This window comes from Buceros rhinoceros, unplaced genomic scaffold, assembly GCF_000710305.1.
Source record: "Buceros rhinoceros silvestris isolate BGI_N320 unplaced genomic scaffold, ASM71030v1 scaffold773, whole genome shotgun sequence".
Lineage (NCBI taxonomy): Eukaryota > Metazoa > Chordata > Aves > Bucerotiformes > Bucerotidae > Buceros > Buceros rhinoceros.
In genome coordinates this window covers 6,481-28,385 of record NW_010403962.1, presented here as the reverse complement: position 1 = coordinate 28,385, position 21,905 = coordinate 6,481, and the positions used below count along the sequence as shown (strand labels likewise).

Here is a 21,905-nt window from a genome sequence, read left to right as displayed (position 1 = left end):
GAAAGGTTAGGACAGTGAGTGTGGGATTTTAAACAGAGAAGCTAGACTGTAGTACTAAGATTGGCCTGACATGCTGAGAAGCAACATCACTGAAATAAGGAGACATGAAAGAAGAGGATATACAGGGTAAGATATTGCTTTTTATATCATAAGATACCAAGAGATATAAGGACAAATTACTAAATCAAAGCAAAAAATCTGGGCCCTCTGTAGTGTAGATGCAGTATCCTGAGAGAATTAATTCTAAGTCTTGTGACGAGAGGAAGCGAAATTTCTAAATGACCCTAAAATTAGAAAAACCACAGAGCTTGTTAAAAATGCCCATGCGCGTTTTATTAATAAAAACTAACAGTGCCAAGGTTAAACAAGTCAAACAATTATAGTCTCTTTATATTCCATAAAATATTACAGAAAAGTTTATTTGTGTTTCAATAAAAAGACTACTGTCTTAGAATAGGCAGCTGACAGTATTTGTGCAGTTAATTGTTTGTGAATAATTTTAAAAAGACTACCACCTGCCCTGAAATTCCTTTTATAAAAATGAACTATTAAAAATGATTGACAAATTTTGAGTTAAAAAACTTAAAACATTCTCTATATTTAATTTCAACTTTATAATAGATTACAGGAAGATGCTTATGAAACAAATATAAACATTTGTTTCAGTACATGTCTTTATATGATAGACTTATAAGTATGTAAACAACTATATAATAAAAAGTTTCGAAAGTTTGCCTGTAAGAAATCAGGCAAATTTTACCATAAGCAATAAATCATTCCAAACCTTCAAGACAATTTATATAGCTGCACCAACTGGCAGTAAACATTTGCCAAAAACTTTGTAGTTCATATGTCCCAACATACAGTGAAAAGTATATAAACTTGATGGAATAATAATGTTAGATATAATTTAAGGGAAAATAAGTTCACAACAACATTTCTGGAATTTAACATGTAAAAAAGTAGGACGTATCTTTCTTGTTTGGTTCTTTGGACACTGCGTGATTAACAAAAAACACTACTACATTAGCTCACTATCCCTCAAAAAGTGGCATAATCAAAATACACTCCAAATAAATTGCCATTCAGTGTATTCATTTTCCACAGAAGGATAGCATTTTATTTCTCAATGATGTGTCTACATTTTCTTTAGCAAACTTCGCAAGAACATTGGGGGCAAAAGCCATTTTCCTTCAAGTAAAAAAAAAAACCAAACAAAAAACAACCAACAAACCAAAAACCCCTAAAACAAGAGTAAATAAAGGCTCTGCATTAACACACTGGTATCAAAAACACACATCCACACCACATTTAAAAATATCCTACATAAAACAATCCTTGTTTGCTTATCAGAGGTGCAATTTCTAAACTCAGAACTGCTTACCAATATTCTCCTTGCGGGATGGGGCAAAGTAATTTGAGACACTTCTCCCTAGAACAATTTATTCCTGAAGCTTGCTGAATTTTAACAAAAAAATAGTCTACAAGCAAAGGGCATCAGTCGTCATCATCGTTTTCATTAAAATCATCGTCGTCGTCATCATCATCCCCAACATAAGAAACTGGTGTTTCAACTCTGGAGCCACTGTACTGAGATCCATTGGAACTTGTAGCCAACATTCCATCTCCACCATTGGAAAAGTCACTGGGGGAAAAAAAAAAAAAGGCCAATTGGCACTGCTTAATGATTTTTCCCAGTTTACTGTGCTCTTAAATATAATCAAACATCTATTCCATTCCTTCAATGAATCTGCCACTGCTTTATAAACTGTCTTTAATATATGTCTAAGTTGTTTCTCAAAAGAAGCAGCAGTTTAACTAATTTTGAAACTGTTCTTAGGTTTCTTTGCTTTAGGTTTAATGTAAGATTAAATCCTTTCACAGGCACTTTAGAAGTATACTTTCCAGGTTTCTTCTAAAGTACATTTAGTGTTAAGGCTACATAGCCATCTAAACCCTTTAATATTTTATGTAGCACTGGACACAAGCATAGCAAGTGGATCTTGAAGCACTAGTTTTGATTCAAAGACTTAGAAAACCGAGTAATTAGCTTCTCCTTGTTTCATTGTTATTACATGGCAAACTGTCATTGCTACATCTGCTGGATTTCTAGCCTGAAATTGTTTTCTTCTCATTATGCTTTTCTTTTCTAGTTTAAAAAAAAAAAAAACAAACCACCCCAAAAACCTCTTTGGCATCTCCTGGTCTTCCCTCTGTAAAAGAATCCCTACACTTGAAAATCCAGCTCCTGGCTCAGCAAGTAGATTTAGAGTATCCTCTTTTTTATATTACTAATTTATAAGGCAGAGCCTGCCAGTGATTCTGACATGGAACAGTCACTATTGTGGAAATAGTCAAAGTAATCTAGAACTTGTCCTTTCCTCTGCAGCCTTACCTCAGTGCCCACCAAAATCAGAGAACAGATTCTCCTGAAAGTTATGCTGAAGCATACAGAAGACAAGAAGGTGATTAGGAACAGCCAACATGGCTTCACCAAGGGCAAATTGTATGTGACTTCTACAACGGAGTGAATTCATCAATGAACAAGGGAAGAACTACAGAAGTAATCTACACAGGCTTCTGAACAGCCTTTGATACAGTCCCCCACGACATTCTTACATCTAAACTGGAAAGATGCAAGTCTATCAACGGACTATGAGATGTCTAAGAAATTGGCCAGATGGAAACCATAAGAAGCAGTGTCCCTCAAAGATTCATACTGGGACCAATAATATTAAATATCTTCATTAACGACTAACAATGAATGGGATCGAGTGCACCTTCAGTAAGTTCGCTGATGACATCAAGCTGAGTGGCATAGTTGATACGCTGGAGGAAAGGGATGCCATCCAGAGGGACCTGCACAGACTTAAGGAGTGGGCCCATGCAACCTCATTAAGTTCAACAAGACCAAGTGCAAGGTCCCACACCTGAGTCAGGGGAGTACCAGGACTGAGTGCAGCCCTGTGAAGGACAACTTGGGAATACTGGTGAATGAAAAATGAGACATGAGCCAACGATGTGTGCTCGCAGCCCAGAAAGCCAACTGTATCCTAGGCTGCATCAAAAGTGTGGCCAGAGGGTCAGGTGAGATGATTCTCCCACCCCTACTCCGCTTTTGTGAGACCTCACCCCAAGTACTGTGTTTAGCTCTGGGATCCCCAGTACAACACAGACATTGATGTAGCAGAGCAGGCCCAGAAGGAGACCATGAAAATGGTCAGAGGGCTGGAACACCTCTCCTATGAAGAAAGGCTGAGAAGAGTTGGGGTTGTTCAGCTCGGAGAAGAGAAGGGTCTGGGGAGACCTTATTATGGCCTTTCAGTACTTAAAGGGAGCTTATAAGAAATACGGAGAAAGATGTTTTACCAGGGCCTGCAGTTACAGACAAGTGGCAATTGTTTTAAACAGAAAGAGGGTAGGTTTAGCTCAGATATACAAAAGAAAATTTCTTTATTATGAGGGTGGTGAGACACTGGAGGTGGCTGAGAGAAGCTGTGGATGTCCCATCACTGTAAGTGTTCAAGGTCAGGTTGGACAAAGCTTTGAGTAACTTGATCCTGTGAAAGATCTCCTTGCCCATGGCAGGAGGGGTAGACTAGATGATCTCTGAAGATCCCTTCCAACCCAAACCATTCTGCAATTCTAAAAATCACCCAGATTGGATTAGTTGAGTTAAACGTACAACAGAAATTTAACTCCTCAGATAAGGCTAAGTTTCTGGACATACCAGAAACAAATGGCAGATAATTTCTCAGCTAGTCAGCTTGCTCAATTTGAATATTTGTTAACATTGTTGAAAATTCCAGTAATATTTGACTCAACTTAGTAAAGCTCACAGAAGGACTTTTTGATTAAAGCAACAAGACACTAGAGAGTAGTGACTACATAGAGAAAAGTTGTTTTCTATAGAAAGAGAAAAATAACAGTTAAGTTCAGAAATTACTTATGTCCACACAAAGTTAAACACATGTGATGATTTATCACTCTACCAGCTTCTGATGCTGTTTAAAACCCCCAAATCAAAACCTTTAAGTTAGACAAAAATGACCAAGGGAGAATTTTGCCCATACTGTATCTTTAGTGAAGTATGTTTTCTTGTTCACAAACTCAACACTAAATAAAAATAGTACATTCAATATTAACACCAGTCTAATCCATTTATTTTCCACTATACAGGAAAAGATTCTGTTAATGACACTGCCAAAACTCACCACTACTCGAGTAAAAGACTGTGTGAGAATACATTTAAATACCTATGCCACATTTAATCAAAGCAGAACTTGTTTCATGAAGTATTTATTTTCTAATTAAATTTCTTTAATGATCACAAATTTCGAAAACCTGATAATTTAATCTCACCTGGCAGAAAATCTTGTGCCATTTGATGCAGAACCTGATGAAGATGTGACATATACACTGCTGATTGATCCCTGAGCCATTTCTGTAAAACAAAATACATATTTCAAGGATAATTCAAAATACTCTCATCTAATTTACTGGAAGTGCTTAATCTTTTTAAAGCCCAGAAAAGGAGTCTTGAAACCACAATGAAAAACATACTGATGTACCATATCCAAACCAGCATAATTTAAAAAACCTAAGAAACTAGTGCAAAAGCAAAATTTCAAAATACGTAGAAAAAATATTTTATTTTGACGTGAGCAAGTCAGGGGTCTTCAGCATTCTTATACAATCAAACTGATAAAACAATGTAAAATGAAGTCATGACCATATTTGTACTGACTACTTTTTGCCTTTATAGGTAAATCAACTATAAATACTGTCCTTTTAAAAGAATCACATATTGCAAAGATCTGTTTGTGTGTTACAATGCAACACATGGTTCTGTAAAGAGCAAAATCCCATTCTCTATGAATCTGTTATCTGTTCACTAAGGTACACTGAAAAGCATATATATTTGAGAACAAAAATCCTCTCCACAAACTAGTGGAAATTAACTGACCTTGGATATTTTCATGTTTTTTCCTTGAGTCCCACATTAAGGAGGAAAACAAAACAACTCTTCTTGGAGTAACTAACCTGTCACATACGGTTCCAAAGCTTTAGGAACCAAACTCCTTGCAATTTTTAAGTCCTCCGCTGAACAGTTTCCAGATTCTAGCCCACAAGCCATTCCCATTCGTTTTAGTACTTCTATGTCGTCATGAATTTCGAAAGTATTGTCAAAATTAAATAGATATTCAAACCTAGAGAGGGAAAGATTCTCAATTAGCATCAATGACTTTAACTACCTTTCCAATTTCAGGAATTGCAGCATTTCAAATGCTTAACACATTGTGAGTGACACATCACATTTAGCAATCAATTTTTTCAAGATTTATGTATTTGAATGCAAGCGACTAAAACTGTAATTGTACACGCTATACAAATCATTACAGGTTTAACACAGTTTTAATTAACATTTTTTCTTTACTCCCATCCTTCTGTCCATTGTGTAACTTTTTAAGCTTTTCTAGTAAGCTAATAGTTCAAGGAGAAACCACTGCTACAATTTATTTAACAGATGAAAAACCTAACTAGGCACAAGTAAATTTGCTTGTACTTAAATTTTCAACAAATCGAGATCAGCACTTTAGTATGGGTATAAACTCAGAGCTGTACCAAAAGCTGCACAGAAAACTTTATTAACTCACTTGTCATTTGAAATACTGCAGTCAATCACTGTCTTCTTGCTGGTGTTCACAATGATAAATGGCAAATGGATGACAGAATTGGAAGGTGGCGGTCGATTTGCCTGTTGTTCTGCTTGACGATTTCGCTGAACAAGGTTCTTGAAGGCAATTTGCTAGAAAAAAGCAATAGTAATATGAAAGTATCTATTAAACCTTTAAAATCCTGTTCACTAAAAAATCCCTCAGATAAATACCAGCAATGGTTGCAGCAAGTAAATGCAGAAAACGACACAGATATTCCTGCATGCTAAGATGCAAGAGACACAGATGACAGTATTGAAAAATACATCACAGTAAAATTTAACAGAAAAAAATGCACGTTCTAATAGCTACCTCCAGACAGTTCCTTGGACAGATCCTTGTCAGAATGAAGAGATAACAATGACTGGAAAAAAGAACTTTCATCTAGCATCCTACTTCCACTCTGTTTATTATTCCTTGCTAGCTACTGCACTCCACAAGAACAGTTGAACAGTTAATACTGTATGTGCTGAAATTATATGCTAAAAAAAAGTTAATGTTTAGGATCTGAACTTCTGACGTCAGGTCTCTGAATTACTCAGCTAAGACTAGTGATTTTACTCTCACATCTTATCAAAACTGCTTTGCAGCATGTGACATTCATATTTTGAAGATTAGCAATTTTAAGAACCAAAAACTCAAGTTAACTACTGAAACTCAAGTTATAAATCTTACAGTAAGTCACCAAACTAAGTAGGAGTATTTTTCTGGTCATGGAAACAAATGACATAAACAAGAATTAAAACCAAAATCCAACAGAGAGGCTGATAAAGATCAGACAACTGCTGAGACTGTGTCCACAGCTATGTGTACTTTCTTTTTACATACCCTCCCTGAGATTCTTGTTCCTACTAGTAGGTAACGAGACTACTAAGGGATACATTCCAGCAAATGAGCAGCACAGTGACTTAGGGGACAGACTACTGCTTCCCCCAGTGTACTAGGAGGAATCTGGGAAGGAGTTCAGCAACTGTTTCACATTGCTTAAGCCGCTTACACAGAGCCAGCAATGTCCCAGAAAGAAAGACACAGAGCATTGTGAGGGATGACCTCTAGAGTCATAATGTTATCTGTGGACTCTAACACTGAAAAACATTCTAGACTGAATTGGAAAATTCAGAGGGTACAGTATGAATTACAGCTCCTGTCAGTATAAATCCTGCTTAAACATACTTGAAACTGCAAAAGAATTCATCATAACTCATGGAAGGTTGCTGATGTCCCCAGTAGAAATGGCTACCAACATGGTCCCAGCTAAACTACAGTGTTAAATTAAAACTGCTATTAATCTCTAATCTTTTTAGAAGTTTCCCCATCCCTCACTGGGATAAAAATCACAGGAATACAGACGCAAGTTACCTTGCCCTATAGACAAGAGTACCTTGACTGTACCTGTAGAATGAGTTCTTGTAGTTGAGACTGTTTTTGCTTTATTCTTTCAAGTCGTCTCTGCTTCTCCACCTTCACACAGAAAAAAAGATCAGTTAGTCTGCAGGTTTTAAGTAGCATTTTATACCAACATTTCTCCTCTTAAAATCATTTCGGTACCAGAGAACTGGAGGTAGGACATATGATGTTAATCATTAAGGTTCTGCAGATAATTCTGGTGTCAGAAGTTATCATTGTTCCATCTTAAATGTATGAACCTTCACTATCCATTATTGCATTCTAAGTTGCTTCTTTTAGTTCAGTACTAACATTATCCCACTCTTCTTTAGGACATGCTCAAACTCAACATTAAACCCAGCTGAATGAGCCACACACCTTTTTCTTTTGCTCTCACATTACTGGCAATGCCAAACTTTGTCAGACAGATCCAAAAATATCTACTTTTAAAATCCCTCCAGCTAGCTGGTTCCCTATTCAGCACACAGCACTATCACCTTCAAACCTTCACCTTCCATACTCGCTCTACTGTTTATGCCCCAATTATCACTGTCTTAACTAATAATTTTCATTTGGGATGATAAAGTCTTAAGTAAAACTCAGATTGATTAAATATCCTATATTCTCTTCACCTAGACAGCAATTACGGTTTTAACTGAAGAATCAATTATAGAAAAATCTCCATAGAATTAGGCCTTTGTACATAGATTCCAAAACACTTTTTTCCAATTGGCCAGCTTCTACATTGATTTGTCAGTACTGCTGAAGGAATTTAGACTTATTAAGAATAAATACAAAGTCTCATTCTGTTCTGATAAAGTGAAATGATTTGAGTAAAACTCAGTAACTTAACAATCCTGCCATACGAATGCCTTTCAGTATAAATCATTTTACTTCTTAACCAAGACACGTAGTAAAAAAGTCTGACATGTTCATGTAACACAAGTGTCAGAACTTAAGACCTTTACCAAAGAAGGAGCCATGTATATACATACTGACCTACATACAACATCTGTCATCACAGATGTATTATTTGTCTGGTATCTGGAGAACACAATCTTCCTGTCTCTTGAGCACCACTGTTTCAATGGTGGAAATACAGAATCATCTTTCAGTTCCACTAACTTCCACTTGGAACCATTTAATATACAGTGTAAAAGTTGTTACAGAGCTGTCTTTTTGACACAGAAGAATTAAAAAAAAACCCCACATATATTTAAGAAATCTGTAAGTTTAAATGTGTGTTCTGTAAATATAAATAAAAGAGTCAAAAGGGACCATACTATCCTACCTTGCTGTCTCAGAAGACCACATGCACATGTTGCATCAGAACATGGTAACGCTGTAAATATTTACTCAAACACGAAGCCATTGTGAACTTCCTAATATACACATACCTCTAAATTCTGACATTCCTGAGCCGAGTTAGTAGGTAGACCAATCCATTTGATTTCCTTCTTCTCCTTAGAGATAATGTTCATGGCCATAAGGACATTTAAGGCATCGTAGACACGTCGTCTAATATTCTTCTGGTCATAAGCCTGCTGTAGACACAGCACATTAATCGAAAACATACATTTATTTTCAAATATTTTTGTAACAGGTATTACAGTAAATGGGTAAACTTGGGTCATGTCTGAACTGTTTCATTTAGCAGTAGGAAAAGAAATACAAAAGTCTCAAAAGAAATTTCTCTTCCCCCATTCAGTTCACATGTAATTGACCTCCCATATACTTACTGATTCGTTTGGTGAAATGTGATTATCAGTGGTACTGAATTCTGCAACCAACTCGTCTGCCACCTCATTGTATGAGGTGGTTCCTTTTCTTTGTACCTTCTCACAAACCTTCATAGAGAAATGACGTAAACCCTTGCCATTCTTCTCTCCTTTTTTGTTCCGCTTCCTAAATATACGTATAATATATGTTTTAAGAATATTTAACTTTGGAATATTTAATGTCTCTTTTTCAAATACAGGCACACTGCTGTAAAAAAACCAAGCTTTCCCTTTTGATCTGCTTCTCACACCTTCCCAGTATTTTCTGCTATAACTTTTTTCCCCTACCATTTACAATAATTAACAATTCTAGTATCCTGATGCTGAAACACAGAACAAATTCATTCTTTTGGCAACTGTGCTAGCTCCAGTAGCAGGTAATTAAGCTAACAATAGGGATAGTCCTTGAAGAAATCAATAAAGAAAACCTTCCAATCTTCAAGACAAGGAGGGATAGAGGGATACAATATGAAAAGTAAATTACAGGAGATAACCTTTTTTTGATTAAAAAAATTAAACAGCCCATCTAGTTTGAGCACAAAAAAATTAAGATTGAGCATTTTCTACATAAGTCCAATAATGACTGAACAGACAATGCCTGATATTGGGTGAACTCACTAAACACTACACTTCTACTAAAGCACAGATTTGAAGTTATACAGTGTATGAACTTGCTATGAAAACTTACTTCAAAGTTACAAGGTACAAGAAGTATAACAAAGTTTTCTGCATATGTTCTAAAGAAAAATTTACTTGTAACTTGAACAAAAATAAATATATCAACAAAATGAATATCAGCAATGCAAATCCTCAATTCTCTACATCTCATTTCACTGTGTAATTCCGAAGTAGAAATCTGTTTATATGTAATAAGACAGTGATGATAAATTTAGTCTTAAAGCAACTACATTTATAGGAGATCCTTAAGAACAAGCTTGCATGAGAAAAGACACCAAAAGAATGCATTCATTTTATCTAATACTTTTCACCAATAAGGACTACATTCTTATTTCAAGTGACAATTCAGGACACACTTGTTCAATCTGAAACGTACTCTATTTTTTGGAAATACACCAGCAAAACAGAAATGTCAAATCACAAACTGAATCAAGTCAGGTGAATTCCTGTGTCCTTTTAGGAGCTAAATTCTCTACATGTAAGTAATGTAAAAATATCTGTCAAGAGCTTCCAGAAAATATTCTAGTCCCTTTTATGACAGATTAGGCGGTACTCATTATGACCGTTCCTGATTTAAAAATCAATGCATCTTAACATTCAAGTGCTCTTGATGGAAATGTAAACAGACTGTCTCTCTCACACTGCTAGCCTAAAGAGTACATCGCTATTATAGTGAACACTTATAACAGAAGTTCCAAACAATTTATTAATCCTTCGTAACTTTTATTTTGCTCACCCAGCAGACCATGGTGAAGAATCTGCAGTCTGGTTCTGTGATACAAAATGTGTGTTAGGTGTATGTGGACTTCCTACCAGGATAGTATTTGGCGCTGAAGGTCTTTGAGGTGTACCAATAACCTACAATGAAGACAAAATAATTTGGAAATTGATCACAAGTATTCCAAGATATTCATATGTTGCACAATTCAAATGATGCATTATCCAAGCAACACTAATACTTTTTTCTGTCTGCTTCTATTAGACACACTGAACATATACACGCTAGCACAAAAAATTCCAGGCTCCAGTTTATATACTTAATAGAACTCCCTGTGTAATGACTATGTTTTATCCTTCTCAAATGAGGTTTTCATGCTTGCTGGATTTCTTAACACTGTTCAACATTTAGACAATATCAAAACACACGTGTTCAACATCAAAACACTCCCTCCCAAAAGAAAAAGTGAAAATAGGAAAAAAATCTAACCCTACCCGAGTATATATAAAGAAGTTGCAGTAAATCACAGTTAAAATATAAACATATTAAACAAAGAGATCTGAACAATCAGTAAAAACAGAGAAAAGAATGCAGAGTTGTCCTAAGAAAGGACAAATTCTCTCCTGCAGTCAGTGCCTTATCACCAGAGTCAAAACCAAAATACAAATATATTAGAGGTCAGGAAGAATAAGGGCCAGCTTTTTGTATTGCTGCAGTGACTGAGACCAATTCAGGCAAAATCATTCCATTCTGAACATGGTCTGAGCACATGCTGACCACACTCTTCCACCGTACAGGTAAGTGGTCCTGAAGATGTGCTAATTTTATTTTAATACATACGTTCACACACAAGAGTCATGTTCTCATCTGTGAAACTAGCTGAAGCAGAACTCCCACTTTTGTGGATAATGTTTTTTACCTCTGAAATGATATAAACATAATTTTCTAGAGAATACTAGAGGAAAACAAAATGACACTGTACAGATTTCTACCTTGTAGAAAGATATGCCTACTTTTTGGGAGTGCATTTATCTCCCAGTGGCAACTGATATAAGGTAAGTGAAACAAACATCAAATGAACCTAAACTCATTACCACCCACAAGCTTGCTTTTCCTGCAGCCACATTCTGCCTCACCAACAAGATTTTAAGTTTCTTCCTCAGGCTAGCATCAATAATTCAGTCTAAACAATAAAAAAAAAAAAAAAAAATAGAAAAATGGAAAACCCAATATGAAACATTTTATGCACAGAAGATAAAATGAATCAAAAATTACATAACTTTTAAATGTAGAATGCAAAAAGTAGTTGAGTGACTACTAGATGTTTGTGATTTCAGCTGCCTGGAAGGACAAACAGCTGTGGTTTTTCCCCAAATACTGTCTCTTTATATTATGCCACCTCTCAGCAGTTAAAATACAAGTTTGCTACATCCAATTCTGAAAGTTGGAAAATCTTAGGTCCTCCTTCCCTTTCCACAGGGAAGTTCTGTTCCATACTTAAAATATTTCTAATTCTTATGGAAAGTCAACTAATCTCCTCCAGTACTTTTCATAACCAAAGCTTCTGATTGTGGGAAATAGAATGAGGATGGGGAACACAAAACAGGCACAGGACATGTGAACCAAGTCACTTTCTCCTCATGAAGACAATAATACTAGTTCTGCTATTGACTGGTCTCATTCACCAATTGTCTCAAAGGATACAATAACCACCCGTGTGCTATTCAGGTAATGCAGACAATACAGAGAACAAAGGAAAGCTGTTAGCCAGCTTTTATTCCATAGAATGCAGTTACAGAGGACTGGCAGAGATGAATCAACATTGCTCTTGCAGAGTCTAAAATTAGAGGGTCCCATTCTATTCCCTAGCTTTCCAATTCCACAACCAGCCCCACCATCATCTCCCTCCACATCTAGACTGTGCAGTAAGATGCGAGCCAAGCCAGTATAAGGGAGGGGGTGGAATTACAACCGGGAAAAAAATTTGTGACAGCATCAAACCTCGGACATCTACTGCACTCAGAAGCATCTTGAAATACTCAACAGTACAAAGGAATAAATGGAAACGTATACAAATTCACAAGCTCATTTCTAGAGTGGAAAAGTGAAGTCTGTTTAATACATTCAAAGCCTGCTCTGCACTCCCATTCTAACAATCAAAAGTCTGCAAACCAGCCAGAATTATATGCTTTAATGTATCGCTATTAAGGAAGACCCTACAGTCTGGAGTTTCGGAATCTTCTAAGGAATTATTTAGTATTATTGGCTCCTTAATAGAAATGTTAACGTCCTGAACTTTTACTAGGAAGTTCATATACAACCATGACTTTGCATGAGAAGAGTTAAGCACTATCGAGTTACTGGGAATATCCTGAAATGAAAGCTTATAGATATCATTAGAGGATGTGCTTACAGAAAAAATGGGGTGGGGGGCGTGGGGCAGGCAAAAGTAGACAAATAAGTGCCCACTGGTTCTCTTCAGTTTCCTTACATTCAGGCAGCCTGAAGTATGAAACACTCCTTAGAGTTGGGAAAAGCAGATGGAAAGCTTTCCTTTCAAGAAGCAACCCAAATATAAGACATTCCATTTTCAGTTCAGATGTTTACAGCTTACAGTTGCTTTCCAGAAGACGATCTGAAACTAACTCTGTTCAGAAAACCAAATTTTAATTTTCATCACTGTAAAAGTGACTTCTCATAATCTCTGAACTACCTATTGCATTATTAGATTCTCTGAAACCTCTCACTTCATGTACTTCACACAATGCTCACAAAAAGTAAACAAATAGGTGTCTAAAATACATACTAAGAAATTTGGCTTTGTTTTCAATTTTGTTCTACCTAACTTCAATCTCAATAAAAACATGCTGATGGACTTCATTTACAGTCCCCCATGATTTCAAAGCAGAATCTGAAAGAGCCACTAATTTTAACTAGCAAGACTACCAAAAGATAAAGACACCTGAATATTCAGGTTGATTTGAAAGTCATCTTCGCATTTCTTTACGCAAAACAACATTCATTTTAACATAAGTCTATTAAAATTAGAAACAAGCTTAAACTATCTGCCCATGACAAGTGATCCCAGCTATCAAGTTACAAGTAAGATTTACAGTATCTGTAAGCAACAGTACAAGCAATAACCCCCCCCCCACACACAAAGTCTCCTTACCACTTGTTGTGCAATGTTGACATTAGACTGTCCAAATGTTTTTGGCAGGAGCTGTTTTCCAAGTGTATTTACTGTAGAAGGATGAACAGCCAATAGAGAAACAACCCCTAAAACAAAAACAAGCAGATAGCTTCAGGTCAGCCACATTGTATATTTTAGCAATTCTATTTTCATCTGTACTACCCATGCGCATTAATAGAAACTAGCTCTGAACCGCATAGAGACTCAATATAAGCATAGCATTTACACATTTGAAAAAAAAAAAAAAAAGATTTGGGATACGTTCTCTCAAACTTGCTCCTCTGTAAACCACAGAGGTCAGTGATCTAGTGTGAACATGTTGTAGTTCTTTTATTCCAACTTCTCTCTCAAAGCGGAGTAAATAGAGACAATGGGCATCTGATAGAAAGCATAATCCCCTCCATTCCTGCCCCTGTCCTTTGTGGCCATTGAAATCTTTTCCCCCCACCACCTGAAAAACACGCCCAACAGCCCAGCATATGACATACCCTTCTGAGGCATGCTGGTCTACAGGAGATAAAGTTTGGCTAGCACAGACCTTTCTAAGAAAATATTTCCAACTTTCCTCTAAGTATTGCCTCCCAGCTGAAAGCAGGGAATTAAAGTACAAGTGTCTTCAAGAATCCAGTATTTGAGCAAAACATATGCAACACCATAGACCGGCCCTGCAAGGAAAGCTGCTCTCTTCCTGTTCATAAGGCATCCACAATCAGCATTGATAATTAAGCAAATCTTAAGCCATATAAAACAAAAACTCAACTACAAAAACATCAAGCCAGATATCCTCTAGCAATCTGATGCTCCATGGCATAGTTTGGGGAAAAAAACAAAACCACAACAGAACAAAACAAACAGCAAAGACTGACTACAGAAAAAGAATAATGGGACAAACTAGTCTTGAAACACTGAAGACACTTACTTTGCTGAAACATGTCATTTGGTTGTCAGGCAAGAGGTTTAACAGTTCTCTCCCTTAGATAACTTTTAAAGGGCCAATGGGGCCAGAAGGACTTGGCATAGCTCCCAATCCTCTTCCTTTTCCCCATTAAATAATACTGAAGCAGTAAGTAAGTGTTTTTACAACGGTCCTATCAGCAAGGGCCCTAATGAGTCTTAATGCCTACCATCTCTCTTACACATTCAGGTAGTCTACAAAAGGTTGAGGACAACTCAGATCTTGTTTAAGCCCTCGATTTTCAGAAGAATTGTATTTCCTGGCTGCGAGTACTACACACCATGTCAAACTGAGAGCTTCACACAAGAACCTATACTCGGTCCTCCACAGCAACCTGTCCTTCCATTATTAACCAACTTTTCTCTTACATAAAGTCTGCAGCTATCTAGTTTGTAACACAAATCTGATAGGCTTCATAGGCCTTCCTGGCCCTTCAGGTACACCCATCACTATCACAGCTTGTTTTCTGTGTGTTCTTCCTCTCCACAGAATAAAGCAAGATAAACTACTCTGCCCATTAGTGCCCCTGTATCTCCCTCTCAGCTTCCTGGAGGTCCACATGTCTTCTTTTAACCTCCTCCTTATAGCTCTAAAAACAATAAAGCAATCTGAACAATGTATTTCCACCATAAAGAGTAGTAACTGCTTTCCAAAGTTAAGATGCCTCATGTATTTGATCACTTTTCCTCATCTCTGATAGTTCTTGTTGCCCACACACTTTCTAGTTCTCCTACCCTTTAAGATTTGTTTTTGCAGGTACAGGAATGGACACATTATTAATGACAAAGGAATATCGTATGTTATAACTCCATGGTATATTTTCTGTTTTATTCCCTGTTCCTTTCCAAATAATTCTCAATATTCAGTGTGCTTCTTTCCCTCTAAAAACCAATACCACATTTTCGTAATATAACCTACCATGACTTCAAGATCTCTGAGTGCTAATAGCTCACTTAGGGCTCTCATTTTATCTAGTTTGGTTTTCACCAATTATTAACCCACAGATGGACCGTCCCATTCTATGACACCTTAGTTTCTTTAACAGGCTGATTAAAGACCTTGATAATAAAGGGGGGTTTGTTGTTATTTTTAAGAAATCCAAGGACACCACACTGATTAGATAACCCTTATCCACATGGTTATTGACTCTTTCAAAGCATGACTTTGAAAAGACCTAATTTCATAACTTCCCTTTTCCCCTTCCTCTAGAAAAGACCTGTTAACTCCTGCCCATTATCACATTTGTCCATATGTCTACTACTACTCTGTTATGCACTCAACAATTTGCCTCACAGAAGTGACTCATCTGCAGTTATCTGAGCCCTTAAGAAACTGGTGCTGGATATGTGTCTTTCTATTCTTCTGGTACTAAATGAATTATACATATACTGAGTTAGCAGGACAGAAGTACCATTGCTAGGTCCTTTAGGAATTCACAGGTAGGTAATTCTCTGCCCATGATTTCTAACGATTATGTTAGCAACTTTTTCCTAAGAAAACAAATACTAGCAATACTTCAGAAGGACAACTTCATAAGGAAGAATGTTGCCATGAGCCTCTCCCTAATCATCTTGATTATCCATCTACTCTTCAAATGCAGTCAGAGACTTTGTTCATCTAGTACGTCTAGTATTTAAAAACTAAAATATTCCTTTATGTTATCGAGTTTTTTCTTAAAAACTTTTCACTGCCACAAAGACAAATGCAAAATCTTGCACTTGTGACAGAGTAACTCCATGCAACAGCAGAGGTCACAGGTTAAGAAGCCAACGTGCAGAAAAGGACCTAGGGGTCTGGGTGGACAACCTGAAGTGACCCAGAAGTACACCCCTATGCTAATGAAGACTTAACCACATTCTGGGGTACATTTGGAAGAATATGCCAGCACTTTTTAACCAGTACCTGGATTACTCTGTTCAGTTTTGGGGCCCAGAGTGCAAGAGAGGAATTAATAAAAAGGAGAGAGCCCAGGAGAAAGTCAGTAACATGGCTAGGGTACTGGAGCATATGATGTGAAAGGAGAAGCAGAGGGTGTTTGGTGTGTGCAGCCTTTGGAAGAGAAGATTAAGGTGGAGCAAGGGGTGTTAGTTGTGGAAACCTAATCACTGCTTTGACTATTACACAGAGTTATATAGATTAACAGGATGGAACAAAAGGAAAAGAGGGAATAGTCACATGTTGCTGCTCAGCAAATTCCAACCAGACACAAGGAAAAAATTAACAATAAGAAAGGTAAAGCACAGCAACATCTTGCCTAGGAGGTTCCCTGGGGATATACAGAAAAACTCAACTACTGAAGGTTCTGCGCTTCAAAGCTGGCCCTGGTTTGATTGCAAAGTTAGATTAGATGGCCTCCAGCCTCTTCTACGCTATTAATTTAATTCCGTGAATACAAATAGCTATCTTGCAACTATAACATCTGCATGAAGGGAAGAGTACCCACTATTCTTCTTTAAAGTTTTTAATTACCTTAACATTTTTTGTGGTGCTATGCTAGAGTTACTTCATGGAACTGAACCAACCTGGGTCTATATAAAAACTGCAAGGTATGTCTGTCTCTACATCACAAACTGATTGGCAAGAAAATGCAATTATAACTGCAAGAACAGTAACACATCCTTCAAAGTAAAGCCAAAGTCAACCTGTTAAAGATATCATACGAAAAAGGAAGGAGCATAACTGCTCAACAACGTGGGGGTGGGGGAAAGGAAAACAAAAATAGTATGGTTTTTTTTTAAAAAAAATAGGGTATTTTCAATTTGTCTCTGCCCAAGTGCATCCTACTGTTTTTTTCTTTACCTCATGTGCAAACATTTTTCTCACATCCACCTGCATTTTCATCAAAAGCTCATAATGCTCTGGTTTCATAGTGGTTTTGTGAGTGGAGGTTTTTTGTTTAAGTATACAAACAGAAATAATTTTATTAACTTAGCTTTGCAAGTGACCAACAGCTCAGTTTCTCAAAGGAATTTTACTAATCATTTGTAATTACTGTTACTCCTACAGCAATCACTGCAATTCAAACAACCTGTAGTTTGTGGCCAATACGGAGTGTGCTTAACAGCACGTAAAAATTAAACCCACCAGTTTGCAATCAGTTTTGCTGGCACCAACTCCTTTTTCTTTTCAAAGTAAACACATTATTAATACTGCTAGTTCTGATGTCTTTTTTGTTCTTTTTTTTTCTTCTAAAGACTTCAAAACACATGGGAAAAGGTCATGTAAAGCAGGGAAAAAAATTATAAAAGGATACAGCAGGTACTTAAATTCTCAGTCTCCCAAACATGGTGAGTTTGGAAGAGTACTCTCAGTAACTTAGAAGCAATCATTAATCATAAAGGGAAGCAGAACTTTATCAATATGAAGTTCTAGAATGCTTCCAAACAAAAGATTATGATACAGATGGGATCAAGGAGTAATCTGTATAAAACCAGCACAACAAAAGCAGCAGCACCCTTCTAAACAACCTGTTATTCATCTGTCTACAAACCGTTCCAGGTGAGAGCTCTCTTCATACACAGTATGCAGTAAATAGCCTTCTTCTTTAGTTAGTGCATGCATTTGGGGAGAACTTTTGAACTGGACCTTTGCTTGCATACAAAACCAAATCCAACAATTTTACCAAAAAGAAATAATTCCTTGCAGAATTTTAGCAGTAAAAATGACTGGTGATATAGCCAATTATGAACATTTAAAGTAACTTGAGATGCCACAGAAAAAGACACACTACATCTAAAATTAGAGGAGTGCCCTCTGCAGACAAAGCAGTAGACTACTGCAGTTCATGAAGCAATAGTGACTTCAAATTTGGTGTTTCAGATCAAAGAGGATGGGCTAAGGTACTCTTTGCCTCAGGAGTAGAAATTCTATTAATTCCAGGTGCTGTACCATTTTCTGATGTATCTGTCTATATACTACCTTTACTTGTGAAACAGTAAGCCACAGGAGTGATGTAACAACTTAAGTCAAAAAAACCAAGTGCATTTCCTGATAATGCAGTATCTAACAAACCAAGTCTTGTCAGTCTGTCTTCTAGCACAGAAACAATATTGTATATGGGAGAACTGGATTTGGTAAGAAAGTAATTTTGCAAGCATTTTCTACACTATTAAAATCCCCAAAAAGAACATATGGAATAAGAGAGTGGTTTGTCAGAACGCAGAGTTATTCCTACTACTTCCTGAAATAGTCTCAACCAAATTCTGGCCAGCAGACAGACAGGTAAGTACATACTCTATGACCAAAAGTTAGGAGTTAGGTAAAGGGCTATTTTAAGAAAAATCTAAAGTAAATTAACTTTGCAGATGACATTTTGCAGTAAAACTGCTTGTAACCACTCCTGTGAGCTCTTTCGCCTTAATTACATAATGAGCTCTGAAATTGATGTTTTTAACAGTTGGAATCTAACTAATGACAGCTACACAACTCAATGGCAGCAACATTATTTAGCCAATCTCAATACATATCTCCAAAAAATAACATTACTATCAATAACATTATAAAACTCATAACTAACTAAGGTAATACTGATTGAAGAGACCAATGGGTCACTTTTGGGAGACCAGAAAAAGACCAGTGAGAGTTTCCATGAACAAGATTTAAGAAAGTGACACAGATACTATTCCGACTGTCACTTCTGAGAAGGCCAAGTGCCATCTGTAGTATTACATTCTTTATTTCAGAAATTTTAAAAAGTTAATAGGAATAAAATTTCTATAAAGCCGAAGAACCCGTGCTGCTTAAGATGCAAATGACTGATAGAAGATTACATGAAAATTATGAGAATTATCTGGAAAGTGTTATAGGTTCAGTATTGTCAGTCTTCCAGATGTGAATTTTTTCTTCTTTTTGGTAAGAGATAGGAGGAGGAAGAAAGGGAGGAGAGGGAATTCAACATCACCATCACTAACAGAATTTCATACTGTAACCATTTTGTAAAACAAATACAAAGCTAATTTCAGCTCCAAACCTGTCCATCAAACCCACTGCTTATAACAAACAAAAGGCTAAACAACAAAAAGCAAACTGATTTTAAGTGCACAAAACGCCCCTCTCCTTCCAGTGTACCACCCCCCAATCCCAAGTTGGTACCTCTAGAAAACTGTGTGAAAAATAAAGCCTAGAATCAAAAAGCGAGCAGGGTCTCTTACAGGAAGGTGAAGGCGCTTCAGACCACCTATTTTTTTGCAAACATTTTTTCAATTTAAAAACTCTGGGTTATCAAAATACAGAGTTCTTTTATGGTCTCTGCAAGTCTTGGGCCTTATTACGGGCACTGCTGTAATATTCTAGATGACCTTACTTTCACTACTCTAGTCATGGCCTCTACTTGTCTTCATACCTTCTTTGCTTTACAAAAGCTACCCTAAATCACTGAGTCTGAACCATTGCTTTCTTCCAAGTGCAAAAGGTGTTTTGAAAATACAGCTAGGATAAAAACATTAGTTGAAAAGTGCTATTTCAAGTGCCTTTTATCCAATCCACATCACCTTCAAAGAAAATCATTCCTTACCACAAAAACATCAACTTGATTAGTTTTAGATTATTAGATTACATATATATACAGAGTATGTATAAAGGGTGTAGTGAGAACATCTGGAAAAGACAACAGAGGTGACAATTATATACTAGGAGCCGATTCCTCAGATATCACTTCTGTGCAGTTGCAGTTTTTAATATCTCCCAAGCAAACACCATAGATATTTTATCTCTAGCTGCCTGCCACATCAAGTAAAAATACCTCTGCTTATTGAACAAGTCACACCATCTTGTTAAGACAAGAAGCACGCTTATACAGCAATTCTGAGCACTTCCACAAAGACATTAATCTCCTCTAGTGTGTAGTATTACTAAATTCTTATGAAATTTCTCACATCAGCTCAGACTTTTAGGTGATTCTTATCATCCTTAGATATGACTAACAATACTTCAGCTATTACAAACCAGCCTTTCCAAGCCCATGTTAAAATAAACTGCTTGGTCTACCTTTAGTTTAAAAGACTTCTAGACTTTTCAAAATACCATTCCTACTTCACAGCGAGAGTTTTACCTCCTGAGATGGACTTTTGATAGTAACAATTGTTTGGATTTACCTCAGCTGCAATAATACACAGGCATTTTATAACCAATGTTCAGGCACGTATCTGTTTGCTAAAGCATGAATCACAGGCTGTGAAATAGGTCTCTACTTCTGTTCAAAGGAACAATTCCAATCACTGCCAAAAATCAGGGAGAGCTTGGTCTTGCAAATAAAACTAACAATAATATCACATTGCAATGGTTTCTTGTCATATAAATAAAAAGAATAAAACGATCTTACAGTTAGTGTTGAAATGGAAGAGTCTAAGTACACCTTAAAATTTCACATATTTGACTTCAATATTTTTCAATTACCAAATCTGAAATGAAAATAAAACTGAAGTTCTTTATACCCATAAAATGTGAAACCTTAAAGCGTAAGAGGTGAAAGAAGCTAAAGACATTTTAAAAGTATTTTCTGGTTACATAGCAATAATGCCACCTACTGGCACAATGAAAGACCCAAATTCTGAGTAGTTTTAGAGCTTTAATTTCAATGCAACATTAAATACCATTGGTTATCTTTTCCCTTGCAGTTATATGAATCAGGTAATTTCCTTCACCCAAATTTCTTCACAAGCAAGGGGCAGGCTTAGAATTGAACAGGTTTATTTAATACTTAAATATCAACACTAATCTGAATATAGAAAAAACCAGAATGTACTGGAACAACAATTTCTAAGTCTCTAAAATTCATTGCCAAATAACTTCTAGAAGACACAGACTCATAAGAAAGTTTTACTAGTTCAGCACCAATTCTTTCCATTCTTCCAACCCATATTATTGTCTAACCTTCAAAATTAATTCTAGTTATCCTGTTCATGGACTTTGAGTGATAAATGTTAGCAATTTCAGTTTTAAGCAATTAGCCACACAAATACCCAAAACAAAGCCAGGAATTAACAAAAAAAATTTTTTTAAATCACAGAATGAAGACAAACCAAAATAACAATTAAAATATCCAAATGAGATTATCCTTGCCTTGTAACTAAGGTATGTGAAAAGCAAACAACTGGAATCAAGTCACTTCGGAATTTCACTCCAAAATTAAACCACTCTCTTATTCTGTCTGATAAAGCAATTTAGGATAGAGTATTTTCAGCTGGAAGGGACCTACAATGATCATCTAGCCCAACTGTCAGTTCAGGGCTGAACGAAAGTTAAAGCATGTTGTTAAGGGGCATTGTCCAAAAGCCTCTTAACAGGCTTGGGGCATCGACCACCTCTCTAGGAAGTCTCTTCCAGGGTTTGATCACCCCCTCTGTAAAGAAATGCTTCCCAATGTACAGTCTAAACCTCCCCTGGTGCAGCTCTGAGCCATTCCCACGCTTCCTATCGCTGGATACCAGAGAGAAGAGATCAGCATCTCCCTCTACAGCTTCCTGAGGAGGGGAAGTGGACA

At 36.6% G+C, this 21,905-nt stretch overlaps 1 protein-coding gene across 1 annotated transcript in view; it reads right to left on the bottom strand.

Annotated features, from left to right (window-relative positions):
* Positions 1-311: 311 nt before the first annotated feature.
* TFDP1 (transcription factor Dp-1) overlaps positions 312-21,905 on the bottom strand; it is a gene marked incomplete at its 5' end in the record, with an annotated part of 27,092 nt that continues 5,498 nt past the window's right edge. The window contains 9 exons of the mRNA XM_010133175.1: positions 312-1,645; positions 4,363-4,444; positions 5,044-5,210; positions 5,658-5,809; positions 7,110-7,178; positions 8,501-8,647; positions 8,843-9,008; positions 10,296-10,417; positions 13,450-13,556. Coding sequence (XP_010131477.1) covers positions 1,498-1,645; positions 4,363-4,444; positions 5,044-5,210; positions 5,658-5,809; positions 7,110-7,178; positions 8,501-8,647; positions 8,843-9,008; positions 10,296-10,417; positions 13,450-13,556 — 1,160 coding nt within the window. The remainder of the gene's footprint in view (positions 1,646-4,362; positions 4,445-5,043; positions 5,211-5,657; positions 5,810-7,109; positions 7,179-8,500; positions 8,648-8,842; positions 9,009-10,295; positions 10,418-13,449; positions 13,557-21,905) is intronic.